This window comes from Scardinius erythrophthalmus (assembly GCF_964197995.2).
Source record: "Scardinius erythrophthalmus genome assembly, chromosome: 22".
Lineage (NCBI taxonomy): Eukaryota > Metazoa > Chordata > Actinopteri > Cypriniformes > Leuciscidae > Scardinius > Scardinius erythrophthalmus.
Window position 1 is genome coordinate 2,927,501 of NC_138242.1, and position 26,735 is coordinate 2,954,235.

General features: G+C 40.0%; 1 protein-coding gene across 5 annotated transcripts in view; it reads right to left on the bottom strand.

Annotated features, from left to right (window-relative positions):
- Positions 1–6,791: 6,791 nt before the first annotated feature.
- The window catches only part of pard3aa (par-3 family cell polarity regulator alpha, a), a 476,999-nt gene continuing 457,055 nt past the window's right edge, over positions 6,792–26,735 (bottom strand). For all 5 annotated transcript variants that reach the window (XM_081353162.1, XM_081353163.1, XM_081353160.1 and 2 more), the window contains 3 exons: positions 25,137–25,260; positions 17,771–17,889; positions 6,792–8,036 (listed from right to left, as the gene is read on the bottom strand). In XM_081353162.1, coding sequence (XP_081209288.1) covers positions 7,643–8,036; positions 17,771–17,889; positions 25,137–25,260 — 637 coding nt within the window. In that variant the 3' untranslated portion in view covers positions 6,792–7,642. The remainder of the gene's footprint in view (positions 8,037–17,770; positions 17,890–25,136; positions 25,261–26,735) is intronic.

The window sequence follows — 26,735 nt, forward strand, 5'->3', positions numbered from 1 at the left end:
GTTTACCTGTGTCAGCTGTGTTGTGTGTTTACCTGTGTCAGCTGTGTTGTGTGTTTACCTGTGTCAGCTGTGTTGTGTGTTTACCTGTGTCAGTTGTGTTGTGTGCTTGCCTGTGTCAGCTGTGTTGTGTGTTTACCTGTGTCAGCTGTGTTGTGTGTTTGCCTGTGTCAGCTATGTTGTGTTTACCTCTCAGTTGTGTTGTGTGTTTGCCTGTGTCAGCTGTGTTGTGTGTTTACCTGTGTCAGCTGTGTTGTGTGTTTGCCTGTGTCAGCTGTGTTGTGTGTTTACCTGTGTCAGCTGTGTTGTGTGTTTACCTGTGTCGGCTGTGTTGTGTGTTTCCCTGTGTCAGCTGTGTTGTGTGTTTGCCTGTGTCAGCTGTGTTGTGTGTTTGCCTGTGTCAGCTGTGTTGTGTTTACCTGTCTCACCTTTGTTGTGTGTTTGCCTGTGTCAGCTGTGTTGTGTGTTTCCCTTTGTCAGCTGTGTTGTGTTTACCTGTGTCAGCTGTGTTGTGTGTTTGCCTGTGTCAGCTGTGTTGTGTGTTTACCTGTGTCAGCTGTGTTGTGTGTTTACCTGTGTCAGTTGTGTTGTGTGCTTGCCTGTGTCAGCTGTGTTGTGTGTTTGCCTGTGTCAGCTGTGTTGTGTGTTTACCTGTGTCAGCTGTGTTGTGTGTTTACCTGTGTCAGCTGTGTTGTGTTTACCTGTCTCACCTGTGTTGTGTGTTTCCCTGTGTCAGCTGTGTTGTGTTTACCTGTCTCTCCTGTGTTGTGTGTTTACCTGTGTCAGCTGTGTTGTGTGTTTGCCTGTGTCAGCTATGTTGTGTTTACCTGTCTCACCTTTGTTGTGTGTTTGCCTGTGTCAGCTGTGTTGTGTGTTTCCCTTTGTCAGCTGTGTTGTGTTTACCTGTGTCAGCTGTGTTGTGTGTTTGCCTGTGTCAGCTGTGTTGTGTGTTTACCTGTGTCAGCTGTGTTGTGTGTTTACCTGTGTCAGTTGTGTTGTGTGCTTGCCTGTGTCAGCTGTGTTGTGTGTTTGCCTGTGTCAGCTGTGCTGTGTGTTTACCTGTGTCAGCTGTGTTGTCAGCTGTGTTGTGTGTTTACCTGTGTCAGCTGTGTTGTGTTTACCTGTCTCACCTGTGTTGTGTGTTTCCCTGTGTCAGCTGTGTTGTGTTTACCTGTCTCTCCTGTGTTGTGTGTTTACCTGTGTCAGCTGTGTTGTGTGTTTGCCTGTGTCAGCTATGTTGTGTTTACCTCTCAGTTGTGTTGTGTGTTTGCCTGTGTCAGCTGTGTTGTGTGTTTACCTGTGTCAGCTGTGTTGTGTGTTTGCCTGTGTCAGCTGTGTTGTGTGTTTACCTGTGTCAGCTGTGTTGTGTGTTTACCTGTGTCAGCTGTGTTGTGTTTACCTCTCACCTGTGTTGTGTGTTTACCTGTGTCAGCTGTGTTGTGTGTTTACCTGTGTCAGCTGTGTTGTGTGTTTACCTGTGTCAGCTGTGTTGTGTGTTTACCTGTGTCAGCTGTGTTGTGTTTACCTGTCTCACCTGTGTTGTGTGTTTACCTGTGTCAGCTGTGTTGTGTTTACCTGTCTCACCTGTGTTGTGTGTTTACCTGTGTCAGCTGTGTTGTGTGTTTACCTGTGTCAGCTGTGTTGTGTGTTTACCTGTGTCAGCTGTGTTGTGTGTTTACCTGTGTCAGCTGTGTTGTATGTTTACCTGTGTCAGCTGTGTTGTGTGTTTACCTGTGTCAGCTGTGTTGTGTGTTTGCATGTGTCAGCTGTGTTGTGTTTACCTGTGTCAGCTGTGTTGTGTGTTTGCCTGTGTCAGCTGTGTTGTGTGTTTGCCTGTGTCAGCTGTGTTGTGTGTTTACCTGTGTCAGTTGTGTTGTGTGCTTGCCTGTGTCAGCTGTGTTGTGTGTTTGCCTGTGTCAGCTGTGTTGTGTGTTTACCTGTGTCAGCTGTGTTGTGTGTTTGCCTGTGTCAGCTATGTTGTGTTTACCTCTCAGTTGTGTTGTGTGCTTGCCTGTGTCAGCTGTGTTGTGTGTTTGCCTGTGTCAGCTGTGTTGTGTTTACCTGTGTCAGCTGTGTTGTGTTTCCCTGTGTCAGCTGTGTTGTGTGTTTGCCTGTGTCAGCTGTGTTGTGTGTTTACCTGTGTCAGCTGTGTTGTGTGTTTGCCTGTGTCAGCTGTGTTGTGTTTACCTGTGTCAGTTGTGTTGTGTGTTTACCTGTGTCAGCTGTGTTGTGTGTTTGCCTGTGTCAGCTGTGTTGTGTGTTTACCTGTGTCAGCTGTGTTGTGTGTTTGCCTGTGTCAGTTGTGTTGTGTGCTTGCCTGTGTCAGCTGTGTAGTGTGTTTACCTGTGTCAGCTGTGTTGTGTGTTTGCCTGTGTCAGCTGTGTTGTTTGTTTACCTGTGTCGGCTGTGTTGTGTGTTTGCCTGTGTCGGCTGTGTTGTGTGTTTACCTGTGTCGGCTGTGTTGTGTGTTTGCCTGTGTCGGCTGTGTTGTGTGTTTGCCTGTGTCGGCTGTGTTGTTTGTTTACCTGTGTCAGCTGTGTTGTGTGTTTACCTGTGTCAGCTGTGTTGTGTGTTTGCCTGTGTCAGCTGTGTTGTTTGTTTACCTGTGTCAGCTGTGTTGTGTGTTTGCCTGTGTCGGCTGTGTTGTGTGTTTACCTGTGTCGGCTGTGTTGTGTGTTTGCCTGTGTCGGCTGTGTTGTGTGTTTGCCTGTGTCGGCTGTGTTGTGTGTTTACCTGTGTCAGCTGTGTTGTGTGTTTACCTGTGTCAGCTGTGTTGTGTGTTTACCTGTGTCAGCTGTGTAGTGTGTTTACCTGTGTCAGCTGTGTTGTGTGTTTACCTGTGTCAGCTGTGTTGTGTGTTTGCCTGTGTCAGCTGTGTTGTGTGTTTGCCTGTGTCAGCTGTGTTGTGTGTTTACCTGTGTCAGCTGTGTTGTGTGTTTGCCTGTGTCAGCTGTGTTGTGTGCTTGCCTGTGTCAGCTGTGTAGTGTGTTTACCTGTGTCAGCTGTGTTGTGTGTTTGCCTGTGTCAGCTGTGTTGTTTGTTTACCTGTGTCAGCTGTGTTGTGTGTTTGCCTGTGTCGGCTGTGTTGTGTGTTTGCCTGTGTCGGCTGTGTTGTGTGTTTGCCTGTGTCGGCTGTGTTGTGTGTTTGCCTGTGTCGGCTGTGTTGTGTGTTTACCTGTGTCAGCTGTGTTGTGTGTTTACCTGTGTCAGCTGTGTTGTGTGTTTACCTGTGTCAGCTGTGTTGTGTGTTTACCTGTGTCAGCTGTGTCGTGTGTTTACCTGTGTCAGCTGTGTTGTGTGTTTACCTGTGTCAGCTGTGTAGTGTGTTTACCTGTGTCAGCTGTGTTGTGTGTTTACCTGTGTCAGCTGTGTTGTGTGTTTACCTGTGTCGGCTGTGTTGTGTTTACCTGTCTCACCTGTGTTGTGTGTTTACCTGTGTCGGCTGTGTTGTGTTTACCTGTCTCACCTGTGTTGTGTGTTTACCTGTGTCAGCTGTGTTGTGTGTTTACCTGTGTCGGCTGTGTTGTGTTTACCTGTCTCACCTGTGTTGTGTGTTTACCTGTGTCAGCTGTGTTGTCGAAGCCTCGAGAGAAAAGAAAGTGCAGAGCGCGAAAACACCAAAGTGACTGAAGGATTGCCGTAAAGCAGTATCTCTGGTCGTACGATGTGTATGACGTCATTGACATTTTAAAAGAATATAACGTCTTTTTAGGTTTGCAGAACGTTACCTAAACTTTCCTGTAACGTTCCCAGAACATTCCCTTAGCGTTCAATTAACCTCTTTTCTTGTATCACTGTACCAGTGAATTTGACATTCAGATTTGAAAACACGTGGATTGACAAGAAAACCCCACAGATAATCGGCCAAGATAATTAGACCTTTATATGTTTTTGAAAATAATAATTTGATTAATTAAGGTTATCAATAAAATGACTATGTATTATAAAATGTTTATATATATATATATATTTATTTGATGGTAAAGCACTTGGTGTTTTGAAAATAAAGGGGTAAAACACTTACTGTAAACAAAATGAAGAAACTTTTTATTGAATATAGATTTGATATGTACAGAGAAGTTTTGTGTACATTTTGACACATCAGGTAAAAACTTAATGTAAAAACCATTTTCACTGTGCATACATGAATCGAACACCATAGTACCTATTAAGTGGACAACAAAATGTCATACAAATACATTAAAATGTGCAGATTACTCTTAGCTTTCTTTTAACGATTAAAACAAATGCTGTATGATCAGAGAAAGTCAAAAGATAATAATAATTTCATTTTAAAAATGTGCATTTGGCGACACGTTCAACTTTTAACATACAAAAACATCCCTCATCACAGACACTTCCCATCGAAAACATCTTATGTATACAATGTGATATAAAATAGTAGATAAGCAGCCGGCACCAACAAAGAAAAAACCCAACGCTGCTGTTCTGGAAATGTCTTCTCTGTTAGTAGATACAATACTAGAAGCACATCATGTCGTACCACAGAACCCATAACAATCTTGGGAGGAAGACCAAACTTTTTCTTTGGGAATATACTGAACGTTTTCCAGGATGAATGGATGCGAGACCGAGAGAGACGCCAGGCGGACTCACTTTAAGAGACTTGGAGGAGAGAGAGTACATTGGTCAATGGGCTTGGCTTTCCTTTTTGTGAGAGCTTATTAAGCTCTTTTAGCTTTAGCTCTGAAAAATATGGCCAAGTGTTTCATGTTCCTGCCAAGATACAGTTCATAGACAAGAGAGAGTCATGTTACAGGCACTGGTGATACACAATCCCATGCAAAACCCACACACGCATACAAATACCAACAAATCTAGAGCACACATGAAAGCCACATGCCATTTGTTAGAGTGGTTAAGATTTCTGAATGAACAGTTAAAAGACAGCTAGATTTAAAGGGATAGTCACTGAAAAATAGTCACATTAAAATAGACAGTCTCAAGCTGTAATAAAAAAACGACATAAAATCAGAAATCAATTTTATCATTGTTCAGAAGTGCACAACTTTTTTTTGTCCTTTTCAGAGCTTGACAGCTCCTTTTGTGAGAAAAGTGTGAACTGCACTTTTGTGTTCCACAGAAAGAAAGTCAAACATGTTTGGAACAACATGAGAAAAAAAGAGACAACAAATTTTTCATTACTAGGTGAACTTCTCCCTTAAACAGGTTTTCGACCCTCTCCGTGGCTACTGCGGTGTGAGCTGTAACCTGAGCTTTGTTGTGTTATAGTGGAACACGTGCGCGAGCAACCGGCCATTAACCTGTGCGATAAACACTAAAGTGCTGAACAGAACTGCTCTCCGCCTGAGCCGCTGAAACCAAAGACTGTTCGTGAGGCAAAGGTCAAAGTCACACCCACACCTACTGCGTCTAAAACTAATGCATACACACACACACACACACGTTGGGTTTCCATGTTTTATGGGCACTTTCCATAGACATAATGATTTTTATTCTGTACAAACTGTATATTCTCTCCCCTTTCACTAAATCTACCCATCACAGAAAACTTTCTGCATTTTTACATTTTCACTTAGTCTGATTTATAAGCTGTTTTCCTCATGGGGACCAAAATGTCCCCACAAGGACAAGGATTTCAGATATCGCCATCTTTGTGTCCCCATAACGTAGGGTTTACCAAGACACACACACACACACACACACACACACACAGCCAGAATGGAAGTCACAACACAAAAGGTACAAAAGCTGTCACTGTGGCGGTACCTTTTCAAAAGGTACACCTTTGTACCTAAAGAGTGCATATTAGTCCCTCAAAGGTACATATTGGTACCAAACGTGTACATATTAGTACCTAAATGGTACATATTAGAACCCTTTTGAAGGGTACTGTCCCAGTGACAGCTTTTGAACCTTTTTTTCTGAGAGTGAAGAATACACTCTCTGAAGTCTTGATAGGAAGCATTAAAGTCAACATGAATTCAAAATACACACTATTTACTTTCTTAATACATGTTCCTGGTGTTATTATGCAAGATTCATCTGTGCCCCCCAACATTTTGCAATCTTTCATAAAATTTTAAAAACATGCTCCGCCTTCATCAATCCCTCTTATTTGTAAGCCCCTCCCCTCCAATCACAATCATATAGTGAAACATTTTCACAAAATAATGTTTAATCTCACTGAATAGCCATTTCATGTTGCATTTAAAGGTGCAGTATGTAATTTCTGTTGCTATTAGTAGCACGCACCAAACCATATTTGTTATTCTTCAAAAAGTATTTTAACAAATTAAAAGATATTTTTAAAAGTACCTAGTTTTTAATTAATTCCCTCATTCCTGGTCTGGGATGTATTGCAGTAAGAAGGGGGAGAGCTGGACATTTACTGGCTTATTAGTGAAGGAACAGAGACACTAACTGGAGGAAGGAGCAGAAGAATCAATTATATAGTGGGTGGAGATGGAAGGCGTCACATGAGGAGCAATTGAGAAATATGACGGGTTAATGGGGTTTTCCGTAGCAGAGAGTTGGAGGGTTGTGGGGTCATAACCTTTTCACACTCTATTAGCTGAGTTCAGCTACTCTGGTGGAGTACATGGGCTAAATCACACACACACACGCTAATACAGCACACCTACACTTACAACATTCTCATTCGGGTAACGTAACAACCTCATTCTCAGTGCTATGATGTAAAAATAATGATATATTTAAGTTGTAAAGTATTTATACATCATGGATATTTGTATTGAATATATGCTGAAAAAAAAGAATAGAATTAGAATTAGCAGTGTTTTTTTTTTTTTATAAAACTTGTATTAACGTAATGACAGTCTAATGAAAATTAGAATTTAGAGAAATCTTAATTATGGTAATGTCAATTTTTTCATGAATAGGGAGCCCCACATATGACATTCAGGGGAAAAAAAAACAAGATATTGTGCCGACAAATTAAGATTTTGTACTAATTTGTTCCTTTTTTAAAATTTAGATAAGTTGAGGCCACTATTTAAAAAACAGTAACAAAGTGGTCACGAATGAACTAAAATAAGGGAACAAAATTATTAAAACGAAGTCACAAATTAGAAAAACTGTTTTTTCAGTTTTACTTGACGTGTAATACAAACTGGAATAAGAATTTGTTCCCATAACAGTTGTGGGAACAAATTCTTATTCTAATTTATATTCCACTCCATGTGAAAAACAGTGACATTTTTTTATAGACCTAGAAACAAATAAGCTAAATATTTGCATATGTATGTCTTTTAATCTGTGGTGCAATATGACCCAGAAATGTTCCTGACAGGTGTAGTGAAATTCACCCGCCTACAAGTTCTCAGCACACTTGAAAAAGACATGATATGTAGGTCACAATATGCTGGAAACAGCCATGCATCGACTGTCATGTGATTGTCAAGAGGACGTCAATGAATTCAGTACAAACACATACATGTTTGTGATAACAGGGATGGGAGACAGATATTCCATAAAGATTTTCAGTGTGTTCATACTAGAGGAAAAAAAAAATAAAATAGAAAAAACCCTCCAAAACCAATTACTCAGAATCCTCCATTCAGTCTCCATATTATAGCTCTGTCTCTTTCCATTCAATATTATTGCTGTAATACAGTTTTTCCTACAGTTTTGATCTCTCGTCTCAAGAGTAGAAGGGACGGCCCTTCTCAGGGGTCTGTAGACGGTTGAGCCGGGCGAGTTGGGTGGGCGATGGTGGCACATCTTGTCGGTAGGGACCTTTGGGTGGTGTAGGAACAGGGGTCTGGATCGGGGCTGGTGTTTCCTCCATCGTAGGCAGCTTGGTTTTCGCCTCCTGCTCCTTTCGTCTCTGTTCCTGTCTCAGGAGCTCTTGGGTCTCCAGGAGTACGCGAGCGTTCATGCCCGTGGAGGCGGCGCCCAGGTATCCGTTGGCAGTGCGGGATCCCTGGTAGCTGGAGTAGCGCGGGTTTTCTTTGGCGGTCTGAAAGACATCGCCGGGAGGATAGACTTTATCCCAAGAGTCTTGAGACACGGTGCTAGGGTTTTTACGTGGTTGTCTGAGGAAGACAGAAAGAAGGGTCAGAAACAGACACGGTAAAAGACTCAAACAGTGTTCTAATCAGACTAGTGTTGTCAAAAGTACCGATTTCGGTATCAAGTCGGTACTGAATCGAAAAAATGTGACGATACAAGAATTTCCCTCTAGCATTTTTAGCGCTGTTGACTGGATTCTTAAATACCTCTCACTGGCCATTGCGTTCACACGCTCAATATATATGTCTGTGATTAGCCATTGTGTTCACACGCACAATATATATGTCTGTGATTGGCTACAATCATCAACACTTCAAAAACATGTTGTCTTCAATGAGTGCTTACACAGATAGACACGAAGCAGGCGTCTATCAGCGGATACGTCTATCAGTGGATATATTACTTATATTAACCCTCAGGGGTCTGAGATCACGCCGGCGTGATCTGCTCGATTTTTTTCCTTATGAGTTGATTGAGACCCGAAATTCTCTTTTGACTTTGATTTTACAAAACAAGTTTCATACATCAATCGATTCTGTTAAATGTGTATTATTTTTGTGTATACTCACAATAAAAACAAAGTGTTGTGCTTTTTGCCAAATAAAGAAAAATAAACACGAAGCGAGTTCTGCCTTCTCTCTGTCCGTGTAGTCCATTCTGAAACGCGTCCGAAAATGAACTGTAGCTTAGCGAATACTCAGTCAAACAGGCATTCAGACACACAGGCATGAAGCTTGAATTCTCTACTTTTTAATGAAGTAATTTATATAAAAAACAAATATTCTCATCTTGTGAAATCTGTATTAAAAGAGAGCGATTCCAGTCGACCTCATTAGAGCTAATTCAAATGTAATGTGACTCCGCCCACAGAGAGCGCGCGCTATTCAAACGCAAATGGCTGAGGTAATCCACGCAATCCTGTGAACGCCCCTATCATCAGCACAAGAAAACCAAAACACCAGTTTATTCAGAACATTACTTGTTTACAACGCAGCGCTGTGAGGAATAATGACGAATACGAGGAATACGAGCTGAGGAATACTAGTAAGTTTTTCCTTCTCAGGTTTCTGTTTATGAATGAATGAACGGCATAGATGCGCGCTGTTTACCACAGCTGGCAAAAAACAATATTACGTGACAGTTGACTTTCAAACATTCACAGATACCTCAAAACAGAAAGTACAAATCCTTTCTTTAAAACGAATTTCGTTTTGTATCAATTGTATCTTAATTTTAATAATTTTTTCATTAACAAATTTCCTGGATTTAAAGTAAATATATGCTAGCAATCACAACATAAGGTGCTTGAACTGGAGATCATCAACCAGACCATAGCCTACTCGCCTCACATGTCTAAAAAATGTGAAATATATTTACATTTACAGCTGGTTCTAAACAAAACCATCCAAAACAAAAAAACTATGTAGCCTAATAAATGTGCATTTATCCGGTGCGTTCACTAGCCTACTGCGAAGATCGCGAGTCAATAGCCTATCGTATTTTTTTTATTTTTTTATTTATTTATTGCACAAGTCATACATAAATTCATTCATTCATTCATTCATTCATTATTACATGCATGAACGAATAAAAGAATAGAAAAAAAGGAACATGGAGAAGAAAATCTTATGATACCTGTCGCTTATTTGTGCACATCAGAAAAATAAATAAAAAACAGCTACTTTATAAATGGATCAACCCCAATCCTCACCCCAAACACCAAATATTTTCAGTAATACCTATCTTTACACTTAATTATCATCATTTTAAGCGTGTGTAAGCGTATTTCATGAAAACAACGTTACAGTCAGGTGAAATATGAAAGACAACATTTTGTTTAGTAGATTTGGGTACAGTTTTTACTGTAGAATATACTGCCTCGTCAAATAAGCTTTTGTTTAGCAATTTCTATATATAAAATAGCCTACTATTTTTGTCAAAAATAAAGTCATCAACTAAGATGTTAGCTGTTCCAATGTTGGCTATATTCAAAGTAATGAATACATAGATAAAATGTAGGCCTATAATCTTTTTTTTACAAAGAAAGAGTACACTTGAAATATTGTTGAAATTGTAATTATTGTTGTAATTGTAACCTTTTTAATAAAATAGCCAAACATATTTACAAGATAGATGTAAGCAAAATCTTAAATGGTCCTTGCATTGTGGCTCAGTCAGTTGTCACACCTGAGTGAATGGCTCATCATTATGCAGAGTGGGTGGTAATTCAGGTGAAAACCACTCCTCGTTCACGCCCCCCTCGCATATTGGCTTTCCAAGCAAAACCTGTTTTACATCAATTTAAATCAATGTATGGTTTTATGTGAACGATAAAGCAAGACTATTTTCACATAATTTTGAAGAAAAAACTATAGGCGATGATATCCTTTAGTCAAAAGTCTTATTGCCACATATTTAGTATGTGTTTTGTGGCCTTATTTCTGCAACTTTCATTTTTATTTTTTCCAATAACCACGCATAAACATTATTCTCTTAAAAATTCAAACATATACATGCATGTTGATCAGATATTTTGGTAGCCCTGTTTGTGCTATATAGAGTGAATTTACACCTTTGCCATTAACATGTTTATAAATAACTGAAAAAAGCACAAATGTCAGAGCATGTCAGAACACCTCCAGGGCCCAGAAAACAGCTCAGACTCCAGAGGGTTAAAGGGGTCATATAATGGTACATGCACTTTTACAAGTTGATTGTACTGAAATGTGTGTTGGCAGTGCCTGTACACAACCATCATAAACTGATAAAAATCCATCCAGTGTTTTGTTTTCGCCTGTCTCAAATCAAGCCGTTCGATCTTGTGACGTCACAAAATCGACGCCCCCCCACGGTTGTTGATTGACAGCAGCATTTCAACACAGACCCGCCCTCGCTCGTGAGCGAGCTGTCAATCATTGTCTGCGCGGTCATTGTTGATACGCTGGAGCACTGTCTATGAGCAGAATGGCTTCTAAGTGATTGCGGTGTTCTGTTCTTGGGTGCAATAATGAACACAGCATCATATCAGCGGTTCCTAAATCCGAACCGCTGAAGATGCAGTGGCTGAGTTTGTTTTCGAAGGGAATATTCCCCACGATCAACGTCAATGCTTTCATGTTTGCGCAAATCATTTCACACACCAGACTGCTTTACAAACGAGGGTCAGTATAAAGCTGGATTTGCTAAGAAGTTGCTCCTGAAAAAAGGATCGATACCAACTATTTGTGTTCCTGCTGAACCTCCAGAAGAACTGAAGCGAGTGTAACGTTTTATTAACCTTTATATTAATATTTATTGCAAATATTGCAAATCGCTAGCACACTTCATGATGGTACATTACGGCATGTTTTCTATATACGATGTTCTCAATATAATTCATAATCCCACGTTTATGGTTATTGTGTTATAAACGGTGTACGCACAGAACAGAGGGGCGGGGTGAGCAAAGCTCATTATCATTTAAAGACACATGCACTTAAACGGCGTGCTGAAAACAGCTGTTTTTGTCCAGGTAAAATGTTTTCTTACAATACTAATGAGAATTTTTAATTAAAGTATATTACAAACTTTTAATTTAGACCCTAAAGAATCATATTAGCTTGTACAAAAATGGCATTATATGACCCCTTTAACACCAGAGGTGTTTAACAATCCGTTAAACAGAGCTCAAAATGCAAGAGGGAAATGCTGGTATTGTCACATTTTTTAAATTTCAGTACAGACTTGGTACCGAAGTCGGTATTTTTGACAACACTAAATCAGACACGCTACGATACCCCAACACATGATAAAAGGTCTCCTTTCCATGTTAATCTTTGTTTTGTTTTTTTTGTCCTAACAAGTCATGTCGATGATACGCGACAAGCTCCAAGGGATGCTCTTTTAGAAACGGTTTCTATTTCTGTGACGTCGTGGCTGGAACAACAACGCAATGATAATTATTGACTGTGCTTTATTTAATGTTAAAAGCATCTAATATGAGTTTGAATATCAAATTGCGTGCTCTTGAAAATAAACAACGTTGAAATTAAACAAGTTTAGTATTAAACATGACAAAGATTGTTTCAATCTCTCAGTAAGTACTTTTGATGATGTTAAAATAATTTGATTTACATGAATTTGATTATTCATTTCGTTACAAGAGCAGTGTGCTTGCAGAGAGACTCCACCCACATGCTCTTATGATTGGACGTGCTTTTTTGATTGATTTAGTTGTGTCTTGTAGTCAAGTTACGTCTGGTTAAGACCTGGTGGTACAGCGAAAGAAGGACCTGCATCAACCACCATAACAGATGGTCATCATAACAACCACCTACAACATGCTAGAATTGTGGTGGCGAGTTGTCCAGCGGCACTCACATTTTCTTCAGAAAATGTAAAAATCACAGTTAAACACTCTGAGGTACTTAACATCAAGAGAGGAAATAACAGGTTCCAAGTCCATCCATACCGACCAATCAACAACTAGACATTAGACAGACCGCTAAGGTTAGATGCATTTCTTGCCTAAAGGAACAGGGGAAGAAATATCAAATTTCTTTGTCAACGTAGCGGCCATTGTGAGGGGTGTCCACTCAGACTCTTTTCATCATCTCTCTGCTCCGTTATTAGGATCCATTAAGTGGGAATGTGAAGTAGCTAGCGTGCCACATCCCAATGCCTCATGGCTAAATGAAGGCCCGTTTACACCTCACTGGCCTTGCAATCTTAAAAGCGTGTGTGCACACACTTCTGTTGGGATTTCACACATCGGCTCACACAAGAGAGGAGTGCTTTCAAAAGCAGGCACAAAAAAGTTCAAGTATCGTCCAGAATTCAGAATGTGATGGTGAAATAAGGGCTGTTTACATCTTTTATTTGTCACTAGCAAGATGCTAGTGTGTTATGGGTGACTGCTAGGTGATCGCTTACTGGCCAAAGTCTAAAAAAGCCCAAATATCTGTTATTATGGACCCTAGAAATGGCTTGGGTCCCAATTTCAATGTAAGTTGCCAGTTTTATTGATCGCTATAGGCGACAAAGAAAAGTAATAACACAATTCATTTGGGGGTATTTTGGGGATATTTAATTTTAATTTTATCAATCAATAAATTCCATTAGAAACAAACCATGTTGTATTATTTTAATTTAATACTGTGAAGCTGCTTTGATACAATCTGTATTGTGAAAAGCGCTATACAAATACATTTGACTTGACTTGACCTCTCCTCAATAAGCCACATGATTTGAAGCATCATACATGTCTTTCAAAGAAATGGTCTGCAACAAATTGCACACCAAGGTTTATAGTTCAAGGTTTAGAACAAACACTTAACACTATATGAACAAATAGTGATTCTTGCCCAAGGACGCACCACTGAAACTCGTAGTTTCCTGTTTGGATAATAAATAAAAAGGTCACATTGTTTGGATAATAAATAAAAAAATAGAAAATTAATTAGGGGTGTGAACCTACACTGGTCTCACGGTTCAGTTCGATTACGATTATCATGTTATCGATTCAGTTCAATTCGATATCACGATGCACTGCATCCTCAATTTTCAATTTTACTTCAAAAGTGATGTGTTCGCGTGTGTGTGTGTGTGTGTGCTCGCCTGTTCGGGAAGTCGCAGTGACAGAAACAGTGACGTTCCAGCTTAAGTTTCAAGGGAGTAAAGCTTGTTTATGCCATTAAGAAAAGGAAAATCTGTCAAATACATTTTGTTTTAAAGAAATGTTCATTTAAAAGCAGCGCTCATTAATCAGTGTATTATGTTACCATTAAAGATGCGCGCATCAACCGTCGCCGAGTCCGCTGTTGAAGGTGACGATCATCCATTTATAATCACGCGTAAAAACACAGAATAACTGTAATTTGACCGTCGGGTGCGGATACTTAAATCAGAGAAAGTTATTGGTGGCGGGTGGATGATTTGTTTTTGGCTGTGGATTCGGGTGACGTTGGAGCTCATCCATGGACACCAGTAATACTGTGTACTGTATACTGTATAGGGATGGGCAAGAGTACTTGTACGTGACTGCGACGATCGATCAGGAAAGCAATGATTGCGCTGAAAACATAGTTCTCTTTTCTTCTGATTGGTTATTGCGGCATTTGGTTACTGAGGTCTGATTGGTTAGTGTTAGACAGCATGCCTTCCAGACCTGTGAAATAAAGTGGATTTGAAAGTGCGTACTGCAGTGATGCCAGGAATCACTGTGATCATGAAATACAGTTAAGTGCAAGATGTGCAGCGCCAATCTATCATATGCATAACATTAGAATGAGAACACGATTGTAATAGAATATTGTAAATTCTTGGTGCTTTAGTTTTTCAGCGAGCTGTTGCAGAGCGCGTCCACAACAAGAGTTTCACATCAGACTAGCATGGTCAAGTTCATGTGTGCCGTATAATGTGCTCTCAATGTAGCAACCCAACGTAGCAACAGCTTAACCAATGGTGTAAGACTGGGGCGGGGCTATCGGTTTGTTCGACCAATAGCAGACGGGGGAGTATTTGTGAAACCAGTTTAAAAACGGTCATTGTTTTTGCAATTCTGATGTCACCCTACACAGTTCACACTTCATAGATAAAGTGATGTACACAGATATGCAGTATCTCTATGATAATGTCACGTCACAACGCAACGTATTTTCCCCTTTGTCCCAATAGCTACATTATTTGTATCTGAAACACAGCTGGTGTGCATCACAGTTTATCAAAAGGACAACAGATATACACACAGAGAACAATATTATCTCAACACCTTGAGTAATGTTTTCTATTTGCTAACAGAAAGCAGAACGTGAGGCTGGAATGCGAGACCTTAATCTTATCTCACTGTGTGAGTGTTGCCGTATTATAACGTGCAGCTGTTGCATGAAGTTGCGCTCTGTTTCACATGACTTCCATTACTGCTAATCAGCGTACACTTCACTTATCTGTCTTATTTTCTGTTCCTCCCTTTCTGTCTCTCTAATCCACATCCCCAAAAAAGAATCCCTTCATTAGCCAAGTGCTAAATCTGAACCCACAGGGTAAACACACAGTTGGATCCCTGTTAAAGCTTGCTTATAATCCATGCCACTGTTGATCAATCCAAGCTGCGTTGTGATTGGTGGAGCAGCGACGTTCCAGTAAGTCCTTGCATTACTAATGAGCGTGCATCTCGGCCGGGTCCTCCAGAGGACAGGGGTCATTTCACACCAGCTTGACCCTGCTTGACCGACGCTATGAGATTATGGGTGGAATGTGCATCAAAGGGCCGACAGTCGTGCCGAGTTTCCCCAGGGAAAGTGTCAAAACGCCGTCAGGATCTAGTCGGCGGATTCCTTATAAAGCCGGCGTTTTCGTCTGAAGTTCGCTCAATATAGACAACGACATTGAAGATGCTTAAGACAGTGAGAAATAGTGGAAGCTGATTGGTTGAATTGATTAACTGTCATTATGTCCACGTAGTGTGGAGTAGTGAATGTCGACCTCTCTATCGACCCTAGGACTTTCTCTACTGTCTTGGGAATGAGCGAAGAAAAAAAGAGGGAATAACGATGGATGGAACTGGGATTTTTGATGCAAGGCTCCCCCTCCTTTCTGCGGTGTGTGCTGGGCTTTGTCATTGCTTGAGGGGGACTAATTCTGTAATTGTACATATCCTGGATACACCGTTCTCAAAGCCAATAAAAACAAGCACCAAGCGTGTAGGTTAGACCACACACACACACACACACACACAGTTCCCAATAATTCCTTGTCAAAATCCCTGCAGACTATAATCTTCTACTTTAAAAAGAATGCATTTTGTATGTGTATATTTTGTTTACAAGGTAACCATTGTCAAAGTATCAATTTCTTTTACAAAACCTTTTTTGACTGGTTGTGTGAGATTGTTTTGCAATTCTGGTTCCACATAAATTACACTGTTTAAACTTCTGCATGTAACTTGCAATTTCTACTGCAACTATTGTTTACTTTGTTGAATAGAAGTGTGCTCAAATATCAAATAGGCTTTTTACCTGGCAGACAAAATGGAAAACTATATCATATAGAGATTTAGGGTGGGCTTTTTTGACTTTAGAAGCTTCAATGTCAACCTTCAAGACTTTTTTTTTTTGTCTGTTTATTGGCTAAAATCCACTCGGACCACCTTAGCAGCATCTACAACACGACTGCGTTGTGAGGGTGACTTTTGAGCTGGTACATTTTCATCAGAAAACATAAAGTTTAAAGTTTTCCTGCTGTGCTGTAAATAAATGTACTGAAATATTGAGTGAAACTTTATCAGCAGCGCCTGCAGCCCCCACCACTTTCAGTTAAGTATGTAAAGCTCCAATGCGGGAATTTTTTCTTCTTCTCGTGTCTGTTGGCTGGATGCTTTGCATGAACTGAAGCAGATTAAGAAGATACCAATGCCTGCGAGTAGAAACGCTGATATCAAACTCAGCCTGCGGGCAACATCCTAAGCTTTATTGACATTTATGACAAATATGCAAAGGGGAGGGGAAAGAGAGAAAGTGAAGAGAGAAGATAAAACAGATGAGGGATGGGGCCGATATCCATCCAAAAAAGGGGGGGCCCTATAGACTGCAGTTGCCAAGATAAACTTCCCTCAACAAACAGGTTCTCGGGCTGATCTTTATTAGGTTTAGGAGGGGCACATTCTCTCGGCCTGTGAGCATGAAGACAGACGTTGTTGCTGTTCGGAGGGCTTAGAGCGAAGACAGAACCGACCACATGACAATGGCATGACTACAGTGAGAAACACCACTGAGGTCAGAGGGAGTGTGGGAGACATGAGCATAGGATTGCACGCATATTTGGTTTATGGCTAATTTATTAGCATGCATTTATTAAAGTATTACTTTTCACTGCTTTGCTCTAGTCATTCTGACAACATATGTGCTCATATTTGAGATTTACTGCTTGAATGTAAGGAATACCTTTACAAAATGTACTTGGGCAGTACCATGGTGCAATGATTGTATCAGATGATATCATATGATTATTTTATGTGTCATGGACTTTACATGGTACCGTAAGGTCAATGTTCTACATACAAAACATAGTAAGGCATTAAAATTATATAATTTCAATAATTATAATAATTTTTTGTATTATTGAACTATTTAGCAAGGATGCATTAAATTGATCAAAAGTGACAGTAAAGGCATTTTTTAATGTTACAAACAAATTCTATTTTAAATAAATGCTGTCCTTTAATTTTTTATTCATCAAAGGTTTCTTGAGCAGCAAATCAGCATATTATAATTCTTTTTGAAGGAACATGTGATTCTAAGAAAGAGTAATGATGCTGAAAATTTTAAATTTTAAAATTATTTCACATTATTACTGTATTTTTGATCAAATAAATGCAGCCTTTGTGAGCAGAATAGACTTCTTTCTAAAACATAACAAATATAAATACTTCATGACCCCCAAACATTTGAACGGTACTATATAATAACAATAATAATAATAATAATAATAATAATTAGTATTATTAACAATATAAAATAAACTTACATATGCTAATTTTATTTACTGAATTTTATTTTAAACTACTTTTCGATTCCAGAGGTTGTGCACTTAAACGTTAAACGAGAGCTGTAGAATTGCTTTCCTGCTCTTCAAAAAAAGTTCACTTTTACATGGAAACTGTAGAATGAATGAAGGGCTTCAGTGCTTTAGAGAAATATTGTTCATTCAGTGTTATTGTTGTGAGACTGAATGTGTGGTTACAGATGTGATCTGAGATATTGTGTGCGGTGGCGTCTCTTACCGCGGTAAGGAGTTGTATTGCCTCTGGGCTTGAGTAAAAGAGTCCTCTCTCTGTTTCTGCACTTGCATCTCCACAGAAACCGAATGCCGCCCCGTTGGTGTGTAAGAACCAGTGTTGGTCTGAAATGTGAATAAACATTCCTGTTACACACAAATATTATAACAACAGTATAAAGCATCACTTTTTGTGTTCCCACAGCAGAAAGAAAGTCATATAAGCTTTGAACAAGATTTGATAAGCACAGCATCATTTCAGATTTCATGGTCAGGTATAGGGGTTTAATATTTGATGAGGGGCTCTTGATCGCTATTCTTCCTAAAACACAAGGTGCACTAATGAGAAGCGTGACTACCACACCCGATAGCAATTAGCCTCGAGTGCACTTGTGCTTCAAACGGCTGACTTCGCAAAAATAACAAATGCTGCATTAATGCAGAGAGGCGAACATTTAAACGATTCATAAGACGAAGTTATGGGGAAAAACAGAAGAAATAAACATTATGGCGATGGTTTTACAACATCCTGGAGATTTGGGCAATTTTATCCATGTCTGATGAAGGCTGAGCAACCTCTCCAGTGAGACACAATTTAATCGCTAAAGGCCCAGGAACATTTATTCGTTTGCAACGTTAAGCCAAAAACAGAGAAAAGGAAATGCTTTTATTGAGAGCTAGAAGCAACAATGAAGTAATTATTCACAGCGAGATGTTTTAATGAGATTTGGACTGAGAAGACACTGAAGCAAGTAAAAATCAGGTTTGTGTGTGTGTGTGTCTTCTAATGTCTCTGGCTACATACACACTATAGCTTAAATATGGTTGTCAATCCTCCTTTGTACACACAGTTTGGAAATTTACCAAAACTTAATTCATTCATATATATATATATATATATATATATATATATATATATATATATATATATATATATATATACTGCATTAAACGTGCTAATAATGTTGTCCATCTAGAATTTGTTTTCAGTGGCATATTAACCTTTATGATATGCCATTTTTCACCAATTCATAAACACTTTCAATGAATCTTACTTTTAAATAAAAATGTATAAAACTTACATTCCAGAATGTTGGCTAAAAATTTAATAAAATACCAGTAGCAAAACGCAATGGACTTCCACAGTACTAATTTAATGGATTTTTTAAAAAGTTCATCAGTTCAATGCTAATGAAAGCATGACATCTCCAGATCTCTCTCATTAATCACACAAAATGTATCACTTTTTTTTTACTCTTTTCGGACACAGAGCAGACAACAATACGAAACCCACCTGAACAAACACAAAAAGTGGCCTGATAGAGTGGCCTGATGACAAGACGTAATTATAAAAAATTGTCCACAGCAGTTCTGAGCAAGAAAGCATGATACAGCTGGATGGAGAGTCGAGGTAGCTCGCCGGACCCAGACTTCCAAATCACATATAATCGTTACGATTACAGAGTGGCGTGACCCGTAGCCTTTAATATCAAAGACTGGTTCGGCTCGCGGTGCAAGGGGGGGTCAGAGTACACACATGCTCCATGTGCAACAATATTTACTGCACTATACACTCAACCACTTCCAGAAACCCGCTCCGACATATGGATTTAATTTGGGAACTGATGCACTTGACTGGGTGAGTGCGAGAAAACAGAGATAAAGAAAGGATAGAAAGCAGAAGTCAGGAAAAAGTGAAGGCATGGAAAATGAGTATGTCATTCTGCAAAACTGCATCATTATTAGCAAGTTATGACAACACTGAGGAGTGTGTCTCACGTTAAAATAAAGGACAGGAAAATAGAGAATGTGAAAGTGACAATACCCATAGACAGACTCATCATTCCTCTCATCCCTTAGAAACTCACTTTTCTGCTCGAGTGCTTGTACACTAGGGAAGGTTTATCTATATCGTTTAGAGCCAGAACGCTCTAGCAGCCACTCAGAACACCTCAACAGCATAGCAGCTTGACAAAAGGACACGCTAACAATGCACTGAAAACAATACAAATGCACAACCTTAGCAGCGATCCAAAACACCCTGGCATGGCGACACTTGGGTAACTCAGAGAATACCTAGCAACATTTTAGAAACCTCCCAGAACACCCTGGTAACAACACACTAAAACACTCAGATAATCACCCAGAAGCATTTCAAAGGACCCAAGCAACTAGGGACACCAAAAAAACACCAGGAACACCCTAATAATAACCTAACAACACCATAAAAACCTCTCAGAGGATCCCCAAAACTGCATAGCAACACACTAAAACGCCCTAAAAAGCACCTAGCAACACCTTAGAAACCTTTTCAGAAGATGCCAGAAACTGCATTGCAGCACACAGAACACCATAATAACTACCTTGCAACACCTTAGAAACTTCCCAGAAGACCACATAAACCGCATAGTGACATATTCAAAACCAAATACCTCCTTATTAACCACCTAACAACACCTTAGAAACATCCTAGAAGACATTAGCAACTGCATAGCAACACACTAACACACCCAGAACACCCTAATAACTACCTGGCAACACCTTAGAAACGTCACAGGAGATTACATAAACTGCATAGCGACATATTAAAAACCCAAGGATGATAATAATAATAATAATAATAATTTGTTACATTTCTATAGCACTTTTCTAGGTACTTTCTAGGCGCTTTACATGAAAGGGGGAATCTCCTCAACCACCACCAATGTGCAGCATCACCTGGATGATGCGACGGCAGCCATATTGCTCCAGAACGCCCAACACACACCAGCTAAAGGATACCTTTATAACCACAAAGCAACACCTTAGAAACCTCTCAGGAGATGCTGGCAACTGCATAAAAACATACTAAAACACCCAGCACACTCCAATAATGACCAAGCAACAAACCACATAACCTGCATAGTAACATATTAAAAACCCAAGAACATCTTAATAACCACCTAGCAGCACCTTAAAAACCTCTCAGAAGATATTAGCAACTGCACAGCAATACACTAAAACACCATAATAACCTAGCAACACCTTAAAAACTCCCCAGAAGACCACATAAACTGCATAGTAACATCAAAAACCCAAGAACACATTAATAACCACATAGCAGCAACTTAGAAAACTCTCAGAAAATGCTAGTAACTTCATAGCAACACCCTAAGAAACCTGTCGGGATTTTTAAGGAGGATGTTTGAAATATGTTAAGTTGACATTTTGTTCACCACCAGTTTAGAAAAAGTCATGAAGTGTCAGCCTGAATGTCATAAAATGGCCCTTTGTGTCTCTCAGACCCTAAACATGAGGGTGAAGGGTTGAATGTGTATTGCACTGGGATCTGAGTTCAGTTCAGAACAGATATAGTCCCCACATCCCCTGTAGGTAATCTCGATTTTATCATCTAAATCTACTGAACGTGGAGGGATATAAAAGAGTAGGAAGGCAATCCACGTATATTTCACAGGGGGGACACTAATCTCTAACCTGGAGTGGAGTTATCTAGCCTCTGTAGGCTCATTATCATGTTGTACACTTCTTTTCGCCTACATGCAGCAAATGTTCATTGAGCTTACAGTATGTTCCTGCAGTGCTGATTTAGAATTGAGAGATAACCTCATCTAAACACTGTCCGCAGTGGGTCGACTGTACAAGGACATGAGTTTCCTGTGTGGTTTATAATCAAAGAAGACATGCTGGTTCCTCTGAATCCTGAAATCAATGGCATTCTTTCGAGTCACGGAGACTGCCTAAATGCTTGCCAGCACTGAGGTCCTTGTAAAAGAGGAGAAAAGGACATAAACACGGGCCTAATTTGTGCATGTGTGTGATCTAGGGCACCGGCATAATACTTCCGCCCCTTGTGTGGCCTCCGATCGTCTTAACAAAAGATTGATGTTTATTGGCTGAGACAGGCCGGCAAGCCTCTGGAAAGAACATGCTCTTTATGACAAACATCTGGAAAAGCCCCTTTCAAAGTCATAGCGAAAAACGCTGGGCGTGATATACAAGGGAGGGATAACAAGACACGTCTAATTGTCTATTTACCGGTGGAGGCCTGTGACAGGTTCTGGCCATGGGGCGATTATCAGCGATCTGGGATGGCAGCTCGTCGCCGCACGTAAAAACCTGATGACGGGTTTCTTTCAGTCCTCAGGGGATTGTGAACACAGAGAACACACCTTAATCACTGTCCTAATGTGCGTCTCATGCTGTCAGAACTCACGCTGGGTTTGAAGGATTATCTGGGGTGTACTTACCCATTTTTCTTCATAAAGAAATGAGAGGCGTTTGATGTGAAGTTAGGAGTTTTGCCACATAGCTACATATTTAAAAGGCAATCAATCATTGTTTCATGGCACTTTGATTTTATGTTGCACTTGAGGGACATTTCTGAATGGTGTAATGCACGGTATTTATAATCAAAGCTATAAATAACAACCAAGAGACTCTGTAACTAGGTGGTCACAAGTAAATGTTAATTAGTTGAGTGCTTTTCAAATGAAAATAATAAATCTTCCTGAAAATACAGTGGGGACACCATTGAAATTATATATACCATGATGATACTCAATGATAATCATATATATCATGGTATTTAGAACGCACTCTAAGGTACTTCAAATAATAATTCAGAATACCATGGTAGTACAGAAATCAAAAGAAATCAAACAAACAAACAGCACTTCCATGGATGATATAATTTTTTCAAAGCATGCAATCGTAAAAAAAAAAGGTATTAAAACAAAAACAAAACAACAGTATTTAAATATTTTGTATTTAGGAAGGCATGGCTGTGCGTGTGTTATACTGTTTATTATCTGTATATATCAGTATATATTTAAAATGCCAGAGCCCATGTCAGAAATCCCATGGTATCCCAAAGGGGGAAAAAAAGCCATAGTAATACAGGTACATGTCCAAAACACTATGGTAATTCAATGGTCCTTTTATAAAAATGTCTCATTACTCATCTGATGTTGAACAAGTTTTCACTGTTACATCAGTGCACCAAAAATTATTTCTCGATGTTCTCAGAGGAACATGTGACTTTGTTTTGACAGTTTTATAACGTCATTATATCAAGCTTATGGCAGTAGGATCAACAAGACTGTTATGGCTACAAACGCCTCCCTTGCGCTCTCTTACACTGCTTAACCATTATTCTCTCGACCTGCCGCTACGACTGACGGCTGTATATTTCTACAAGTCAACAGGACCCCAGTGCTCATGGGCCCTCTCAGACCTTAAATCAACGTCCAACCTGTTTGTATTCACTTTGATGGAGTGTGTTTGAGTCTAATGCAATCCAGGGATGAAACACCTGGACCACCTGATTCCTTGTGATGTGTAAACTTAGCATTACACTGTTTTTAGTAGAACCGTAACCACGGTAAACATTGAAGGGGACTCACCTTTACATTTAATCTTGAATACTTGGTTACATCCTTAACACACCACTCAGCTATTGTTTGGAACAAGCTTTTAGTGCTTTAATTACTGTTTGCGTCAATAGCATAGCAGCCTGTAGACCAGCGTGACATACAGCACTGAACCTCAGTCGGAGACCCTCAGTTTTCCCCACCCTTTTAGAGCTGGAGAGACTTTTCCCATACAAAAAACTACCAGCATATCCTTCACACAATCTGGGTACTGCAATGGTGCCAACCGCATGTAGAAAAAAGTCTAAACCGCAGACTTCAGGAAATTCACCCTTCTTATAATACCCTGAAAGACTCAAAGGCATTCCCTGGGTCCCACCTAGAATGTTTTGTTATTTGAAACTAGTCCTGTTCAAACTGAGAGGCCGACCCGTCAACTGTTAATACAGTAGACTTGAGACACGAGGGAGGGAGCGTATTCTATTTCTGTAAAATGTCTCTAGTCTTTAAACAATGTAAACTATCACAAGCAATTAGACGCCTTCCAGCTTGACTCCTCTAGTTTGGTGCTGTGCAAACAACAGTGCTTTTACTTCCTGTACTAGACGGCCCAGACACTGTGACACCATTACGTACCAAGAGAGGTTTTAATTCATCAATACTGCAAACAGACAAGCTAAGGCTGTCAAATACAACCTAGTGCAAGTATAAGAGCCTGCTTAGGAGACCATATGTATTCCTGAAGTGAAACACTACAGTCATAACTGGGACATAAGTTATGTCCTTTTGACATAACTGTCATTAAGTAGATTTATTCATTAAACATCTTTCATTAGCAGTGAGAAAAACCCATACACTTACTCTTTTGGTGTAAGAGAGATCCAACCCCTTTCTACAGACCAGTTTAGTGTAGCCTAAGGCACTTTAGACTTGGGCCAGTAAAACAACCTCCTTATAACCACACAGAACTAGCAAACCCCCAGTACAACCTAGAAATCACCCATAACACCCTATCAATCAACCATAACACCCTGGCAACCCCCTAGCAACATTCCAACAACCATCCAGAATGCCCTAGCAACTACATAGCAATACCTTGGCAACAACCCACAAGACCCCAGTAGTGTGTCAGCAAAATTTCCAAGGACAAGCACCACTCACATTTCAGAAAATGTACAATTCTAGATTTTCTACTCTTCCATATGGTGCCACTAGTGCCAAATAAATAACACACTTCACCTTTGAGCGAGTGCATTTTCATTATGCATCCATCATTAATCTTTAAGGTAAGTGTCTGAGATGCAGAATTTTATTTATTTATTTTTTGCTTCTGCTCTCTCCTCTGATCTGAGTGAAACAGAACATTAATGCATTAATTGAGTTTAACACATTCTAATCTCTGTAGAGCTATTCAAGACCTGGAAGGAAAATGGAGGCCAAATATGTGTCGGAGAGGACAGGGTCAGAGAGCTGACCTCTAATTTAGGAAATGGTTCCATTCCTTGGGGTAATTAGCCTGTCATCTTTTAAAATCCCCTCCGTGCCTTTAACAGGAAGTCACAAGACAGACCGCCATGTCTGGCTCAGGCCATTACAGAGCAAAGATACACAGCTATTTGACCTTTGACCCCTTGCAATTCCATTCCCAGCCTCTTGAGCAGTGTATATTATTTTAACTTGCTGATAAAGATAAAATAATGGCTAGCCTCTAACCTCTGACAATAAAATGACACACTGACTTTCAAGGACAAAATGTTAAAACACATTCACCTCTGTGCAGACCTAACAAATATAAGCAAGGTTGGGGGCAAATAAACTGTGAGATGCATTTTTGAAAGAAGATAAAATGCAAGCTGACAACAAATGCTCTTTTTCCCCCTCAAAAATGCTAAATTAATCAAACTACCTCAGAACAAACACAACTCACGTGATCTCTGACAATATCTCATTATAATACATGCTGCCCTTTGCCCTGAACACCAAACACCAGGCTTTTGCACTCACCCTCTGTTGCTGTTGAAAGCTGTAGGATCGGCGGCGGTCATCAGGTTCCTCCTCATGCTTGGCCTGCTGGAACTCTTGCCGTAGCCGATGTATCCGGTCATGGTTGCTAGGCGCCAGTCTGTTGCTATAGAGGAGAGAGAGAAAAAAAAAAGATCATATATCCTCATTTATGACATCACCAGTGGTCCAGACATCAACCTGAGAAGAACAATGACCAGATGGTACACTGCAGATGATATCAGCTTGAATAAAACATACAAGACGGTACAGTACAACATGTTTCCTTCTAAGAATACAGCTTGTTTCCTAAATCAATAGCATAAGCACCATTTGAGCCCATGTGCCCCTATCCATTTTGCTAAATTACACGTATGGACACAGTCCATTACTTTTTCCACATTTGGCTTGTGCTTGCCGGCATCATGAGAACATGAAACGGACCAAACGTTTCCGTGAAGGACTCCCCAGTGAACCATGGCCAATGATACATGTCCCTCTTACGACAGGGAGTCAAAGGCCCACATCTCAGCCCCGCTCCCCCTTCGAGAACTCGGAGAGACTCATTTGCATTCCTTTCATTAAGAGCTGGGGAAAGTGACCGTCAATGGGAATCAATATGCCTTGTCCCCCTAATCAAGCCCCGCTTTTTATCTACTCCACCACACGGGCTGCTGGTGACAAACCCCTCATTATGATACAACATCCTGTCTGAAAATACATCTCATTTATACAGAGAGAGCAAGAGAGCAAAGGAGAGCTAAGGAAGGAGATTCTCAAAAAGGGGGAGTTGGGGCACTCAATGGAAGCGCAAAGAGGTAAAACATTAAGCTTGCAACAATATGGAGCACCAAGAAATAAAAGGACAGGATATAGATTTACCAAGATGTCATCTCTGTGAGGTGCTGATACAGGTGGCTAAGCCTCTACTGACGCTGATAGCTTACTTAAGATGAGATGTCTGGCCTAAATGTACTCATAATTGTAGATCACAAGCAGGAACAGCCCACTGACTGAAATGGCCACTCCGACACATTGCCAATCAACCTTCATTAAAACTGCCGCTAAATGGCCTTCCATAAAAACCAAATGGAGCCGAATGAGAATCGTATGAGTGGTGATGACTGAACATCCTTGTCCTGTTGTTCCATGCAGCCATTAGAATCAATTGTATTAGCTTTACTTCATTTAACGCCCCATTCCAATATTCATATGTGATGGAGGAAGAGCTACAAGGCCATCAAATGCATTTGCAAGGCGGTGAAAATAGAAGTGTTTTAAATTAAGCGAATCATTGAGCCGTATGCCGTGTGCATTTGGTTTTGCAAATACAGGCAGGTAATATACTCGCCGTTTCAAGGAGCAAATCCTATATGTGTCCATTTAAAATAGGGTTTTCACCATTACCAAGTATAATAATCCGCTAAAACAGGCACAGGAAAGGATTTTAAATCCATTTTTAAAAGTGAGATACTATCAATATGAGAGTTTTGGGCCAAATGTAAGGCTGAATTTTAAATATGCCATTTGATAAGTTATCATAAAATGTGCAAAGTGTATCATCATCATCCACTGACATTTGCTGACATTTTAGCAAAAGTA